This window comes from Rhinopithecus bieti, unplaced genomic scaffold, assembly GCF_001698545.2.
Source record: "Rhinopithecus bieti isolate Rb0 unplaced genomic scaffold, ASM169854v2 scaffold_14454, whole genome shotgun sequence".
NCBI lineage: Eukaryota > Metazoa > Chordata > Mammalia > Primates > Cercopithecidae > Rhinopithecus > Rhinopithecus bieti.
Genome location: NW_016808228.1, coordinates 2,522,024 through 2,537,367, shown reverse-complemented (window position 1 = coordinate 2,537,367; position 15,344 = coordinate 2,522,024). Strand labels below are relative to the sequence as shown.

General features: G+C 36.1%; 1 protein-coding gene across 8 annotated transcripts in view; it reads left to right on the top strand.

Moving 5' to 3' along the window:
• The window catches only part of ATOSA (atos homolog A), a 128,982-nt gene that overhangs the window by 107,361 nt on the left and 6,277 nt on the right, over positions 1-15,344 (top strand). For 7 of the 8 annotated variants that reach the window (XM_017886150.1, XM_017886153.1, XM_017886154.1 and 4 more), the window contains 4 exons: positions 924-1,003; positions 1,860-1,968; positions 8,276-8,434; positions 14,799-14,867. In XM_017886150.1, coding sequence (XP_017741639.1) covers positions 924-1,003; positions 1,860-1,968; positions 8,276-8,434; positions 14,799-14,867 — 417 coding nt within the window. Of the gene's footprint in view, positions 1-923; positions 1,004-1,859; positions 1,969-8,275; positions 8,435-14,798; positions 14,963-15,344 lie in introns of all 8 variants that reach the window. The other variant, XR_001888020.1, reaches the window with a different exon arrangement.

The window sequence follows — 15,344 nt, the reverse complement described above, 5'->3', positions numbered from 1 at the left end:
AGAAGTTTAAAAGGAAGGACTAAATAGAATAAGAAAACGTAATATTAGAAATGAAGGTAGAGAACTTTGCAGAATTGAAGACATGAGGATTTAGATTGAAAATTTCACAGTTAAGTTCTGACTACAGTAAATAACATGGTGCACTTGTACAGCTCTCCAAAATGTTGAGGTGGTTTAAATTTTCAGTGTCATCTGTCTCTTCAGTCACCAATTAGACCAGAGAGTCAGGTACACATATTTAATATTCTAGAAACAAAACTGTCTAACTTGTATGTTGTATATGATTTTGCCTTTAATTAACATTTAGGTATTTTTTTTTTAGGATATTTTGAGCTAGGTGGTGTTTTGCTTTAAATGTAATCTGGTATACAACGATGGTTGAAAACCTAGGAGTGTAGTACTTTTCAAATCTATTCTCTGTAAAACATAGGATTCTTGGAAATGTTGCGGTAGGTGGAATGGGCAAAGAGTGGGCAGTGCTGGCGGGACCTCAGGCTCCTATCTCTATTTTGTTTTTTTTTGTTTTTTTTTTCCTTTTTATTTTAAAGTTGGAAGTGTTTCCCACCTCCCAAAAAAATAGAGAAGTATATAAAAAAGCAAAATACTCTTTATACTATATATTGGAATTCCATGCAATTTTTTCCATGTTTTTCCAAACAGGTTTTGGAAAGAACTGTTTCTGCTTCTTAAAAAATCAAAACCTAGTAAAAGTGCTTTTATTAATCATCTGTTTTTTTCAACACTAGTTAATAAAGTAAAAATAAGAACAGTATGTAATGAACAGCATAGATTTTAATAAGCTATTATAGGAGAAGTTGTAGTATTTGAAAGATATGCTTAAATTTCATTTAAAAACTCTTTTATCAATTCAAGAAAGAAATTAGGTTTTTTTTTAATATCACAAATGATCATTTTGACTTTAGGTTCCTCAGAGAAAAACACAATCAGGTTGCTTTGATCTGGATTCTTCATTACTGCATCTGAAAAGCTTCTCATCTAGAAGGTATTTATCTCAAAATTCATTTGTGTGTTTCAAACAGAATTTCACAAAATTCTGGTATTTAACAATAAATAATGTTGATTCTAAAAATCAGAATTTTAACAGGGATCTTATTTACAGCATGATACCATGTACACACACAGTTATTAAGGATGAGTGTGGAAGAAATTAAGGCAGTGAGTAGCAACTATATAGTGGTCATCATAATGAACTCTTACATTGGTTTTAACATTTAAATGGTTTTATATATTTCTAGTTACTAACCTCTACTACCTTTCACTCTTTCAGGGGGGAAAAAAAAACAACCTTGGCCATTTTTTTCCATGTTGGCAAATAATACTCTGATTATATTCTTTAGTGACACAATTTTGCCCTTGTATTCTCATACTTAACTGAAAATAAGATTGATATAGAAGTCTGAATTATTATTTATTTCCAGTAGATGCCACTATGTGATATGTTCTAAATTCTACCTCGAAATCTTTTAGGATGTGTGTATGTGTGTTTATAAAATATTGTAACAAAGATAATAAAATCTGGGAATTTTAAACTTGAAATTTTATATTGTAAAATTTGGTAACATTAATATGGTAGTTTGAGTAGGATTGTTCAGATTTTCCTAATTTTGTACAAAAGTAAATAATATTGTGCCTTGGCTTGATGGCTCACACCTGTAATCCCCAGCACTTTGGGAGGCTGAGGCAGGAGCATTGCCTGAAGCCAGGAGTTTGAGGCTGTAATGACCTATGATGGTGCCACTGTACTCCAGCCTGGGTAGCAGAGTGAGACCCTGTGTCAAGATTAAAAAAATAAAGTATTGTGGCTAATGTGTTCTTTTGCTGATTTGTTTTTCTAATAGTCCTCGACCATGTTTAAACATTGAAGATGATCCAGATATTCATGAAAAACCATTTTTGAGTTCTAGTGCTCCACCTATAACAAGTCTTAGTCTCCTAGGAAATTTTGAGGTAATGTGCTTTGAAACTGTTTTTTAAATGAAAATTTTATACCCTAGGTTCCAGGATGTCATTTTATGTCTTTAACTTTGGTTGTGAAAAGAAATAAATAATTGTCTTTTTTCAAGCCTTGAAATTATCTTTTTACTTTATTTTCACAAGAAGGAAAGTCAGAATTGTTGGCACTGACATCTTAGATTTGGGTAGCTGGTAGTGAAGAAGAGAAGACCTGGTGAAATCAGGTTGGATTGAGGAATCTGGTACTTAAGCCAGGAGGATAGATTTGGCTACATCTTCTTACTTGGTAAAATTGGGTCTAGGACCCAGAGAAAATAATGAAGGACTATTAGCAGCCTCTTCATAATCAGGAAAGTTGATTTACAAAACCAAACGGTTCTCTGTACTTTATTTGCAACTTCTTTGTAAATCTACAGCTATTCTAAAGTAACAAGGTTATTTTTTAAAAATTCAAATAAAGATTTCTGATATGTTTACTCCCAATATTTTTACTTGGGGTCAAGTAGAAATCATGGGTTTCAATTGTCTGTAATTAGAAATCAGCTTAACCTTAAACATGAACGTATAAATGACATTTTTAAAGTGATTTTAACTGGTGAGTTTTTTTAGGGGAAAATAATTAAAATTTTGTGTTTTTAAGATAGTTTTACAGGAGTTGTGTTTTGGTATATTAACCATTTGCTTTATAACTATTTTACTAGTGAAGCTATCTTTCAAAGTTTTAGTGGGAATGAAAAGATATTTCATGGTAAGTAAGTCTTTTCCATGTCACTTCCAAGGTATCAATTCAAAGATGTCAAGCTCTCTGTTCCTCTTTGTCATCAAATTAAAAGTGCATAGGCCATTGTGAGGGTCAGGTGGCTCTGCAGCCTTTGTACTACAAGAAATTTTTTTTATTGCCACTTTTGAGGCATGTACTATAAAAAATGTATAAGTGAAAAAGAAAGCAGTCTGATATGTGAAAAGTTTAGAAAAGGGAATGTATTAGGCTGTTTTTGCATTGTTATAAAGAAATGCCAGAGGCTGGATAATTTTTAAGAAAAGAGGTTTATTGGCTCACAGTTCTGCAGGCTTTACATGAAGCATGGTGCTGGCATCTGCTTCTGATGAGGCCTCGGGGAGCTTTTACTTATGGTAGTAGGCACAGCGGGAGCAGGCAAATCATATGGTGAGAGCAGGAGCAAGAGATCAAGGGAGGAGGTGCCATATGCTTTTAAACAACCAGATCTTGTAAGAACCTACTATTGCAAGGACGGAACCAAGCCATTCGTGAAGGATCCACCTCCGTGACCAAAATAGCTCCTACCAGGCCTCCACCTTCAACATTGGGGATTACATTTCAACATGAGATTTGAGGGAGACAATATGCAAACCATATCAGGGAAGATAGTTAAAAATCAGTACACAGTTTTTTTCAGAGGATTCTATTTGTGCAGATATACATACATTTTTCAAGTGACTTAAGGAAGAAATAGAGATGCTCTGAGACTGTCCAACCCATAGGTCTTATTTATAATGAATTTGATGTTTTCTTAAGTAAATTACAGAAGATATTTCCTCGGCTTAGTGAATTTGACATTCTGTGCAATAAAAGATGGGGTTAGATTTGAGTAACTAAAATGACACGTTAGACTTGTTTAGTGAAAACAGGGAAAAGTCTTATCCCTGTAATGTTGTTGGGGGAAATCATCATCCTTAGACATTATTTGTGGGGCATTAGGTGGAGTTTGGAAACACATGGACATAGAATAACACCCAAATAGTCTAATAGCTAATAGTCACCTTTTCTTGCCACCATTTAGCTTGTCCAGCCTGGGGCCTAGGACAGCTTTAAATGCAGCCCGACACAAATTCATAAACTTTCTTAAAATGTTGTTAGATTTTTTTTGTGATTTTTATTAGGCTCATCAGCTATTGTTAATGTGTATGTATATGTATCTAGAGAGAGAGAGAGTTTTTTTTTTTTTTGTTTTTTGTTTTGTTTGTTTTTTTTGAGACAGTCTCACTCTATTCGCCAGGTCTGAGTGCAGTGGCGCAACCTTGGCTCACTGCAACCTCTGCCTCCCAGGTTCAAGCAGTTCTCCTGCCTCAGCCTCCCAAGTAACTGGGATTACAGGAACACACCACCATGCCCAGCTAATTTTTGTATTTTCAGTAGAGACGAGTTTCACCATACTGGTCAGGCTGGTCTTGAACTCTTGATCTCAGGTGATCCACCTGCCTCGGCCTCCCAAAGTGCTGGGATTACAGGCATAAGCCACCATGCCCAACCAGTGTTAGTGTATTTTACATGTGGCCCAAGACAATTCATATTTTACATATGCCCCAAGTCAGTTCTCTTCCAATGTGGCCCAGGGAAGCCAAAAGATTGGACACCCCTGATTTAGAGTTTTCTACTGCAAAACCTTGTCATCCTCAATTCATCTGTCCTGTGATTTTCTTCAGTCAGTTCAGTCCAGCATAGTACAACCATTGGAAATGAGTTATTTTTCCTATAGGAGGGAATCTTAGTGCTTTCTGTCAGTATAAAATAGCTTGTATATTCTAGAATTTTATATAAATACAGTCACATAGTATTTACTCTTAGGGGGGTGGCTTGTGGATTTATTTAACTCAGTGTCATTTTTTTTAAGATAATCTGTGTTGTCCTGTGTATCAAGAGTTCATTCATTTTCAATGCTGTTGTATGGATAGACCACAGTTTGTTTATTCATTCACCTGATTTTAGACATTTGGGTTGTCACCAGTTTGGGGTTATTAAAAATAAAGTTGCTATAAACATTTGTGTATGAATTTTTATGTGGACATAAATTTTCATTTCACTTGGGTAATTACCCAGAATAGGAGAGGAAAGAATAGAAGAGAAGAGAATAGGAGTAGAGTAGGTAATAGGATAGATGTATGTTTAACTCTTAAGAAACTGCCAAGCTGTTTTCCAAAGTGATTATACCATTTTAATTTGCATCAGCATTGTATGAGAGTTCTAGTTCTTCCACATCCTTGCCAGTGTTTGCAATGATCAGTCGTTTTCACCTTAATTATTGTGGTTTTAATTTGTATTTCCCTGATGACTGTTGATGTTGAGCCTCTTTTCCTGCACTTATTTGCCAAATAAGCATATATGTTTTCCAAGTCTGAAGTTTGGCTGTACATTTTTGTGACAGTGTCTTTACAAGAGTAAAAGATTTTAAGTTTTTTGATGTCTAATTTAGTAACATTTTCTTTAATGAATCTTACTTTTTGATGTTGAATCTAAAAAAACATTACCTAGCCCAAGGCTTCTTTACACTAGTACTGTTGATATTTGAGTTAGATACTTCTTCTGAAGGGCTGTTTGTGCTTTGTGGGATGTTTAGCAGAATCTCTGGCCTCTACCCACTTGATTCCAATAGTACCCCCCTTTCTAGTTCTAGTAACCAAAAATGTCTTCATATATTACCATATATCCCCTGGGTGAGAACCACTGGCCCAACCCAAGGTCACAAAGCTTTTTTTCTGTTTTCTTCTGAAAGTTCGTGTTAGCTCATATGTTTAGATCTGTGATCTATTTTGAGTTGATTTTTACATGATAGGAGGTGTGCAGTCAAGGTTCCCTTTTTTATGCATATGGATGTTCAATTTTCTAGTCTTGAAATCAGGTAATGTGAGTTCTAACTTTATTGTTTTTTCTCAGAATTGCTTAAACTATGTTAGCTCCTTTATTTTTTCATACAAATTTTAGAATCAGCTTGTCTATTTCCACAAAATAGCCTGCTGAGATTTTGTTTGGCTTACTTTAATATAGACCAATTGGAGGAAAATTGACATCTTAAAAATATAAAGTCTTTCAGTCCATGAAATCTATTTATTTAGATATTATTTTATTTCTTTCATCAGTGTTTTATAGATTTTAGCATGCATATCTCAGACATCTTTTTTTAAAAAATAGGGGTAGGGACTTTTCTCTGTTACCCAGGCTGGAGTGTAGCTGCATGATCATACCTCATTGCAGCCTCGATCTCTTGGGTTGAAGCATTTATCCCACGTCAGCCTCCCGAATAGCTAGGACTCCACGCTTGCACCACCACACCCAGCTAATTTTTTAAAAAATTTTCGTAGAAATAGGGCCTTGCTGTGTTTGCACAGGCTTTTCATAAACTCCTGGCCTCAAGCCGTCTACTCACCTCAGTCTCCCAAACTGCTGGGATTACAAGTGTGAGCCACCACGCCTAGCCCAGATTGTTGATATCTTTTTGTAGATGTATACATAAGTATTTCATGTTTTCTGGGATATTGTAACTTAAAAATTGTCAATTGTTCATTGCTAGTATTTTAAATGAATGTATGTGTGTGTTATCTATAAAAAATCAGTGATCTTGTTCAACTCATTAATTTCAGTAGATTTTAAAATAGTCCTTGGGATTTTCTATGTAGACAATCTTGTCCTCTATAAATACAGATAGTTTTGGCTTTTTATTTTCATGCCTTTTTTTTTTTCTTGCCATACTGCACTGAGTGGGGCCTCGCATATATGCTTGTATATTAAATTTACAAAAATCTAAATTATCTCAGATAGAGTCAGCAACTAATATTGGTCATTTGCCTTAATCCATAAACATTTTTGTATGTGCCTCTCCTATGAAAATTTTTTGCATCTTCAGAATGGACTTCTTATTTAGGAAACATAGTTGAGTACTTACTATGTGCTAGGAATACAAAGTTTAAATGATAAAGTTCCTGCCTTAGAGACGTTTATTGTCTACTGGAGAAGGTGGGCATATAATTTACCCAGGAGGGTAAATAATTTATAAACTCAAGTAATTAGCATTGTAATAGAAGTTTCCTAGTACTTATATCTACTGTCTCTGCTAAAAAGGGATTGAGGAAAGCTTTACTGAGGAACTGTCGTTTGAGCTTGGTCACAAAAGATGAGAAGGAATTTGCCGAGTAAATTTGTGCAGGAATCAGAGACTCTAGACAAAGGGAACTGCATGTGCAAAGGCACATGTGCAAATGTAAAAGAGCATGGCGATGTCGGAAAGGATCAACTGGAGCTGGAGCATGGGACTCTGTACATGTTGGGAGAGATGAAACAAGAGGCATGGTGGAGCTTAAGTGCTGTGCTATGAATGTTGACCTCATCCTATAGACAGCAGGAAACAAAGTTTTTAAGTGGTAGATGATACTATAAGCCTTAAAAAAAAAAAAAAAAAAAAAAACTCTGGCAGTACTACAGAGAATACACTACAGATAGAAAGACTAATTAGAAGATGTAGCGTTAATTTAGAGGAGAGGTTATGAGGATCACCTAAGTCACTAGGATAGTGGTGGTGGTGGGGATGGAGATGAGGCCATGAGACTGAGAGGTAAAATCAACAGGATATGGATTGGATTGATTAGAGGGCAAAAAGGAGATATAGAAGGTTGATTGTGACCCAGGTCATTTGGCTTTATCTTTTTGATCAGGAGATTAGAATTGCTGATATGTCACTATTTCGCATTTAGACTACACAAACTTTTAGAATCATGAGGCTTTGTAGCATTTCTTTTCAAAGAATTAAAGGAATGCTACTCACGTTTCATGATGTATGCATATATGTGTTAATATATGTATATAAAATAAAGCTTGCAAAAAGTTTTATATGTTTCTCATAACTGGGAAGATAACCACTAAATTGTTAAAAGTAGTTATCTCACTAAATGACCTGGGGGGAGGGATGGATACGGGCTTCTGTACTATTTCTGTACTTTTAACTTTTATAAATGCATGTTTTATGTTTTAAATTAAACAAAATAAAACTTGTCACATACTACAGTATTTATAAGAGAAGCAATTATTTCTTGGTTAGAATTATAAGTGCTTGACTTCATCTTTTAATGGAACTTCCATATATAACCTGTTAGGTTTTCAAGTGTTTCTCTGTGCCTAGCACCATGAATAGGCACTGCAAGGGGTAAATACCTGCTCTGATAGAGCATATTTTTAAATTTACAGATATAAAAACAACATAGTAAATAATTAGGCCTAACTAATGCTGAAGTTGCAGGAGAATTCAGTGTGAGTTGGAATACTGAGAGAAGAACAAACTGTTGTAGGATGGTAGAAGACTGATGGGAGATGGAGTTGACTTCAAGTCAGATGAAAAGCAGAAATAAGGACATGGCAATGGTAACAACCACTGTTCTAGTGCTAGAAAGCTTAGTAATATATTTCTTTTTATCACTTCTCTGCCTTTAGGCTAAGTGTATATTTCTTTAAATAGAAAAAAAATGAATGTGTTAGCTTTTTAAATTGAGTTATAAAAATTATTTTGTCTTCCAGGAATCTGTCTTGAACTATCGTTTAGATCCTCTCGGCATTGTTGACGGTTTTACTGCCGAGGTAGGGGCAAGTGGTGCTTTCTGCCCCACACATTTGACTCTTCCAGTTGAAGTGTCATTCTACAGTGTTTCAGATGACAATGCTCCCTCTCCTTATATGGCAAGTATTTTTTATATTGTGTGTCTTCCTGCCAAATCAACCAACTTAATGACAAATTTCTTTAAGTGCTTTGGTGCAATACTTGAAAGTATAAATCACTTCCTAAGAGCTGAATACAAACTAACATGCCAAAATATTACCTCACGACTTCTTTCTAAGCTAGTTCAAACAACAGATAACCTCTTTTGCATTTAAGGATGGTACTAAAAATGTACTTGTTTCTCTTTGTCTTGAAAAAATGGTAAAAATCGATTAGTGACACTGTAATTCCATCGTGCTGGGTCCATACACATTCTCAAATGTTTACTGTGTACTCGGCCCTCTAGTCCTACAAGGCTTTGGTGACATAAGGCTTCTGTAGGGCCCTTTTACTCCCTTTTCTCCTGTTTGGTTTGGTTTGTCTTTGGGCCTATTCTAATCCTAGGGTTCTTTTTTTATTTATTTTTTTATTTTTGGATAAGCTCTCACTCTGTTGCCTAGGCTGGAGTGCAGTGGTCCAGTCATAGCCCACTGCAGCCTCAAACTTCTGGCCTCAAACCATCCTCCTGCCTTGGAGCTCCTAAGTAGCTGTGTCTGCAGATATGCGCCACCATGCCTAGATCATTTTTATGTTTTGTAGAAGCAGGGCCTTCCTATGTTGCCCAGGCTGGTCTTGAACTCCTGGCCTCAAGCAGACCTCCCACTTTGGCCTTCCAAGTGTTGGAATTACAGGCATGAGCCACCACAACTGGCCTAATCCTAGAGTTCTTTAGGATACTAGCTACTTCAGACTCATGCTAATGTCTTAATGGAGAGTGAAATAACTAAGAGGAGTTAGAGCAAGCTTGTCTGGCCTACAGCCCACATGCAACCCAGGAAGGCTTTGAATGTAACCCAACACAAATTTGTAAACATTCTCAAAACATTATGAGATTTTTTTGTGATTTTTTCTTTTTTTAGTTCATCAGCTGTTGTTAGTGTTAGTATATTTTATGTGTGACCCAAGACAATTATTCTTCTGCCAGTGTGGCCCAGGGAAGCCAAAGATGGGACACCTCTGAGTTATAGTGTTGAGCCTTAAGATCAATTTATGATTTCACCTTTCTGATTTTTTTTTATTCCAATGGCTTATGGATAATATAAGCGTTCGTTTGCAAAAACGATACTGAGTACTAGTATATGATTAGTATCAGCCCTCTTCCAAAAGACAAAGAGAGGTAAGTAGCTAGCCATGCAGGTCTGTAAAAAGTTGACAGTGATGGTATCAAATATGGAGTCAAATCTGGGTTTTCATGTTAGGTGTTACTTTTGAGAAATGCAGATTACTGTAGGCATTGAACATTATAGCCTAGTCTTGCTGCTTGAATTTCCTAACTTACTACCTGGCCCAACTGCTTCCTCTCCTAACACGCCTCTCTCCAACCTTCTAGGTTTTCAAGGACATTAGTAACAATGACTTTTGTTATTAAATAAAAGCTGTAAAAAGGGACATCTATATAATTGAGAAACAACAGAGAGGAAAGGAAGCTATTCTTAGGAACCTATATGTGACCTACTCATTATTGGCCCAGTTTCCTCAAGGAAAGCTTACTCCATTGTAAGGGTGAAGATATTAGTCAAGAGCTTGATTAGTGTTTCACACTTTGATAGGAAAAGCATAGTGGTGTCTGCTTGTTTATTCAAAATTTTCTTTTCCCAACAACATTCACATCTGTGGGTCATAAGCATGAAGATGCCCAGCATAGGTTATTATCGAAAGAAGAGGCCCCCCTTCACAAACCTGCCCAGTTATTACATGTGCTATCTCTTCATTTACCATAGAAAGATGTACCCACTTTTCAGAATTATTTTGGAAAAAATAATTTTGGACAGTTAATGAAATGGAAAGTACCACTGAGATAAGTTTAATACCAGAATAAATGCATATCATACTCAAATACTTACAGTATGAGAGTATATCTACAGCCTGTTTGCCTTACCAGGACATCAAGAATCTCATCAGTTTCACACCTTTTATTGGCATGTAGTAATAGAGGATGGAAAGATAAGGTCTAAAATACTGTGATCTGGCCGTGTGCAGTGGCTCATGCCTGAATCCCAGCATTTTGGGAGGCTGAGGCGGGCAGATCACCTGAGGCCCGCAGATCGCCTAAGGCCAAGAGTTCAAGACCAGCCTGGTCAACATGGTGAAACCCTGTCTCTACTAACAATACAAAAAATTAGCTGGGCATGGTGGCACACGCCTGTAATACCAGCTACTTGGGAGGCTAAGGCAGGAGAATCGCTTGAATCCAGGAGGCGGAGGTTGCAGTGAGCCGAGATCACATCATTGCACTCCAGCCTGGGCTACAAGAGCAAAACTCTTGTCTCAAAATAAATAAATAAAATAAAATACTGTGATCTGTCATTAGTGAACAGAGTCCCTGTTGGCCATTAGGATGGCTTGGAAACAAGGTAAAAGGGTAAACTGGCTGAAAATCAGCTCATATAAATATCTTTGATGGAAATTAATGAGCAAAAGGTAATTTGAACTATGCTTTTAAAAAGCAAAACAGCATTAATCTTTTACCTTAGTTGATGTCTAAAAAATGAATGATTGGGACATAAAAGATTTTATCACTCCAGAAAGTACTAGAGATGTACACACAGATGATTGCAGATCATTGAATAGATATTGGCAAGGGTATGAATCAGGTTACTGAATTTAATCTATCCTTTTGAGAATCTCTGATTCTCTTTTCTCTGATAACATTCTTCAATCAACTATCCCGTTTATATTTTTCCTATGAAAAAATTAGAATATTTTCAAAAAATAGTTTGTATTTTTCTATTAAAAGTTTACTTATTAGGAATGCATTCTTTTTGCAAATAACCCAGTCCCAGTGTTTCCTGCTATGGATTAATTTTGTTCCTCAGGGAATATTATCTATACTTTTGTAGTTGAGTCTCTTTTCAAAGAACTGGTTATGTTTTGGTAAGACTATGCATATCACAGACCAGCAGGGCGAAGACATAAAACTCCTTTTGTTACTCTTATAATAACCTTGTTACTCTGATAATAATTTGGGGACGTCTTATCACAGATTATACAAATGACTCACACGGGTAAAATTTTAGCACAGAAAATCCTATCTTTGTGGTATAGAGGTGGTATAGGATTTCTCATTAAATGATTCCTTAAAGATTAACTCAAAGCCATATAATATTATTCTCCGGTTGGGAGTTAGTGGTAAAAATGTTCTCCAAGTGTTATATGACAACACTTAGCTGTCTAGAAACTGTTGTATTGTGAAACCAGGCAGAAATATCTAAGGCAGGTGTGCCAGTGGCAAATTTATAATATGACTTTCATTATAATATTATCAGGGCCACGTATGATTTCCTTTCATTTGTAATTAACCAGATCAAGATATATTTCTTTCGGTTTTCCACTTATTTGTGCATATTCACTATTCCATAATAATTTGAGGAATTTTTGTATAAGATTTTGACCATATTTATTTTAACCCTACTATTCCATTTTAAAATACCAGAAGAAAGGCCAGGCATGGTGGCTCACACCTGTAATCCCAGCACTTTGGGAGGCTCGGGCAGGCGGATACCCTGAGGTCAGGAGTTCAAGACCAGCCTGGCCAACATGTAAAACCCCATCTCTACTAAAAGCACAAAAATTAGCTGGGTGTGGTGGTGGGTGCCTGTAATACCAGCTACTCGGGAGGCTGAGGTATAAGAATCGCTTGAACCCAGGAGGCAGAGGTTGCACTAAGCCAAGATTGTGCCACTGCGTTCCAGTCTTTATGACAGAACGAGGCTCCATCTCAAAAAAAAGAAAACAAAATGCCAGAAGAAAATGTGTTTTCTCTTTTGTGTTAAATATGGTAACTTTTCGTAGGTATTAATATTAATATGCTGATCAGTTAAAATGATGAAATTATTACAATAATGATGAATAATAATAAAATTCCAAATAATTTCCCAGTCCCTTTCTAAAATTCCTAACTTGCCAATGCTACTAGTCTTAACATTGCTTACAAATTGTTTTAAATTATTGCCTTAAACTTTATGGTTTTTTTCAAAAGCTATTTTTTTTAATAAATTGATTTAGTTACTGTTACTGTGTTCTAAAAACTATTGGAATTGAATGTATTAAAGGAAGCGAGTATAAACTTGGTAGTAGTTGCTCTACCACTTTTACTGTATGTATTTGGTGGGGAGGCCAATGGCTGGCAAGGAAGAACGGTAGTATATTACATGTAGTTATGTGATTTTAAAGATAGCTATTATTTAGGTATATTTTACTTTTTCTTTCTGAAACTAGGAAGAAGACGCGTATAATATACCATACCTTTTTCATGTAGAGTAAATAGCCACATTGTGCTCATTAAAAAAAGTAGTATACAGAGTACCTCATTAGGCATGTAGGGCAGATTGCAAGAGATAAATTGTTTCATTGCTGTTTTGGTTAGGGTTGCAGTTTGTTGATGTGCTTTTTTCATGCTTTAAATAACCACTTGACAAATCTGATTTGTCAAGAACCACGTATGTGTTAACCTTAATGTGTTAATTTAATAATCTGATGTCAAGTGTTGTTCACTTGAGGTTGAGGAATCCATATGTCAGAATGTGGCTTTCCCTTTTACCTTTATCCACTCCTTTTTACTTCCTAACCCTGGAACCCAACAGAGAGATGTCACCTAATAGGACAGTCCTGTTTTATATTTGCTTTTACATAAGTTTGGCATGTACGATGTATAATAATGGAATCATGAAATGTAGAACATACAGTTCTCCTTAACTACCTTAACTGCTTGAAAGAAAAGTATTATCCCAGTTAACATAAATGCATCACCATTCATTCTTTAAGTATCACAGGCTGGGCACGGTGGGTCACGCCTGTGATCCTAGCACTTTGAGTGGCAGAGGCGGGTGGATCACCTGAGGTCAGGAGTTCGAGACCAGCCTGGACAACATGGTAGAACCACCACCCCCCACCCCCTGCCATCTCTACTGAAAATACAAAAATTAGCTGGGCGTGATGGTGAGCGCCTGTAGTCCCAGCTACTTGGGTGGCTGAGACAGAAGAATCGCTTGAACCTGGGAGGCAAGGGTTGCAGTGAGCCGAGATCACACCAGTGCACTCCAGCCTCAGTGACAGAGTGAGACAGCGTCTCAAAAAAAAAAAAGTATCACAATTACCACCGATAGTCATTTGGTTATCCTAGTTATTGATCATCCTGGTTATTGAGAAACTTTTACACATTCCGTTTGAACTTACCTTGTTTTAACATACGCTTTTTCCCCATTGATTGGATTTTGCAGTAATGAGAACATCCTGAGAAAAACTACTTCCTATACTGGAGCAGGGCTCCCAAACCTTAATGTAAATTCATATCATCTGGAGAATCTTGTTAAAATGTATATTTGACTTCGTAAGGTCTGGGAAGAGGCCAGACATTTCACAGTCCTAACGAGTTCACAGGTGATGCTGATGATGCTCATCTGAGGATCGTTCTTTGAGTACCAGACCAACTGGAGGACTCCTAATATCCTCTTTTAGACTTCTCTAATGAAATGACCCTCATTTAGCTTTAACCTTGACTCAAATCAGCTCTCAATCCATTGTGTTCTGATTTAGAATCAATTTGGATTCTTAGATTCCTTAATAAGTAAATGACCAAACAAAAGCAAAATACCTTAATAATATCCAGATTAAATCACAACATGATATAAGATTGTTTCTGAAGAAATATGTAATTTTAGGAAGGTGAGATTTTATAGCTTTACTATAGAACTTCCACAGCCTGAAAGTTACTGATTTAACTTTCATTTTCCACATTTTGTCTTAAACATCTCTTATCCCATAAAGTAGTACCAGGCAGGAACTACAGACTTCCAAATTCCTTTTTTATTTTTTTTCTGTCTTTATTCAGAAATCCAGATATGTAACTTAACTCCCAGACTGAAGAATTGACTTTATTTTTGGCCAAGACTTACTTTCCTACACTTGTGACTTTTTACATGCCCAAAGACCAATAAATTACTTGCTTCTTCATTTCCCCTCTCCCTCAAGATACATGGAAAGGGTCCTGTTACCTTCCTTCATTTCCTTTTTAGTTAGGAACTCCTTACTTTTATTCCTATATCTTAATAGTAATTTTGGGTGCTGTGGCCATTGATGTTATATATTCTTTATAGTGACATCGCCAGGAAGAACAGTAAAGTGTTTCCTTAGGGGTAGAAACATAGAATGTATCTCTATTAATTCAATATGAATGTTTTTCCATAGAAATAGAATTCTGAAATTTTAATAAATTACATGAGTTATTTTAGTCTTTTATGTACATATGCATCAGTTTGTACTCAATTTGTCTTCTTTTATTTAAAGGGTGTGATTACTTTAGAGTCCCTTGGTAAAAGGGGTTATCGAGTACCTCCTTCAGGAACAATACAAGTGGTATGTGTTTTATAGCCTACAATTGCAATAATCATTCTCTCACATACATATAGAACTTAGCCCTTTCTCCTGCTACTGCTGCTGCAACAACTTTGGTAAGTAACAGTGGGGCTGCAGCTTTGTTTGGAGTTTCCCTGCTCTGCCCCAGGAATGACCATTTGGGGACCTCCATAAAAGGAAAGCATTAATAAGCTAATCAAGGTGAATACTTAAGAAAAATAGCATATGACAGTTTGCATAACTTCAATAGGGCTCTTTTCAATATATTTAGAACCCAATATTACTGGTGCCTTCTTTTTAATAAACCAGATTGAGACGAACCTATTTAAAAGGAGACCCCAAATATTAGAATTGCTTTGGCAGGAAAACTTGAGAAACAAAATTATTTTATTTCTAATAATTTCTAAAATTGATTTAAGGAGATGACCACACAAAGCAGAAATATAGTCTGACAGATGTCAGGGCAGAGAAGGCATC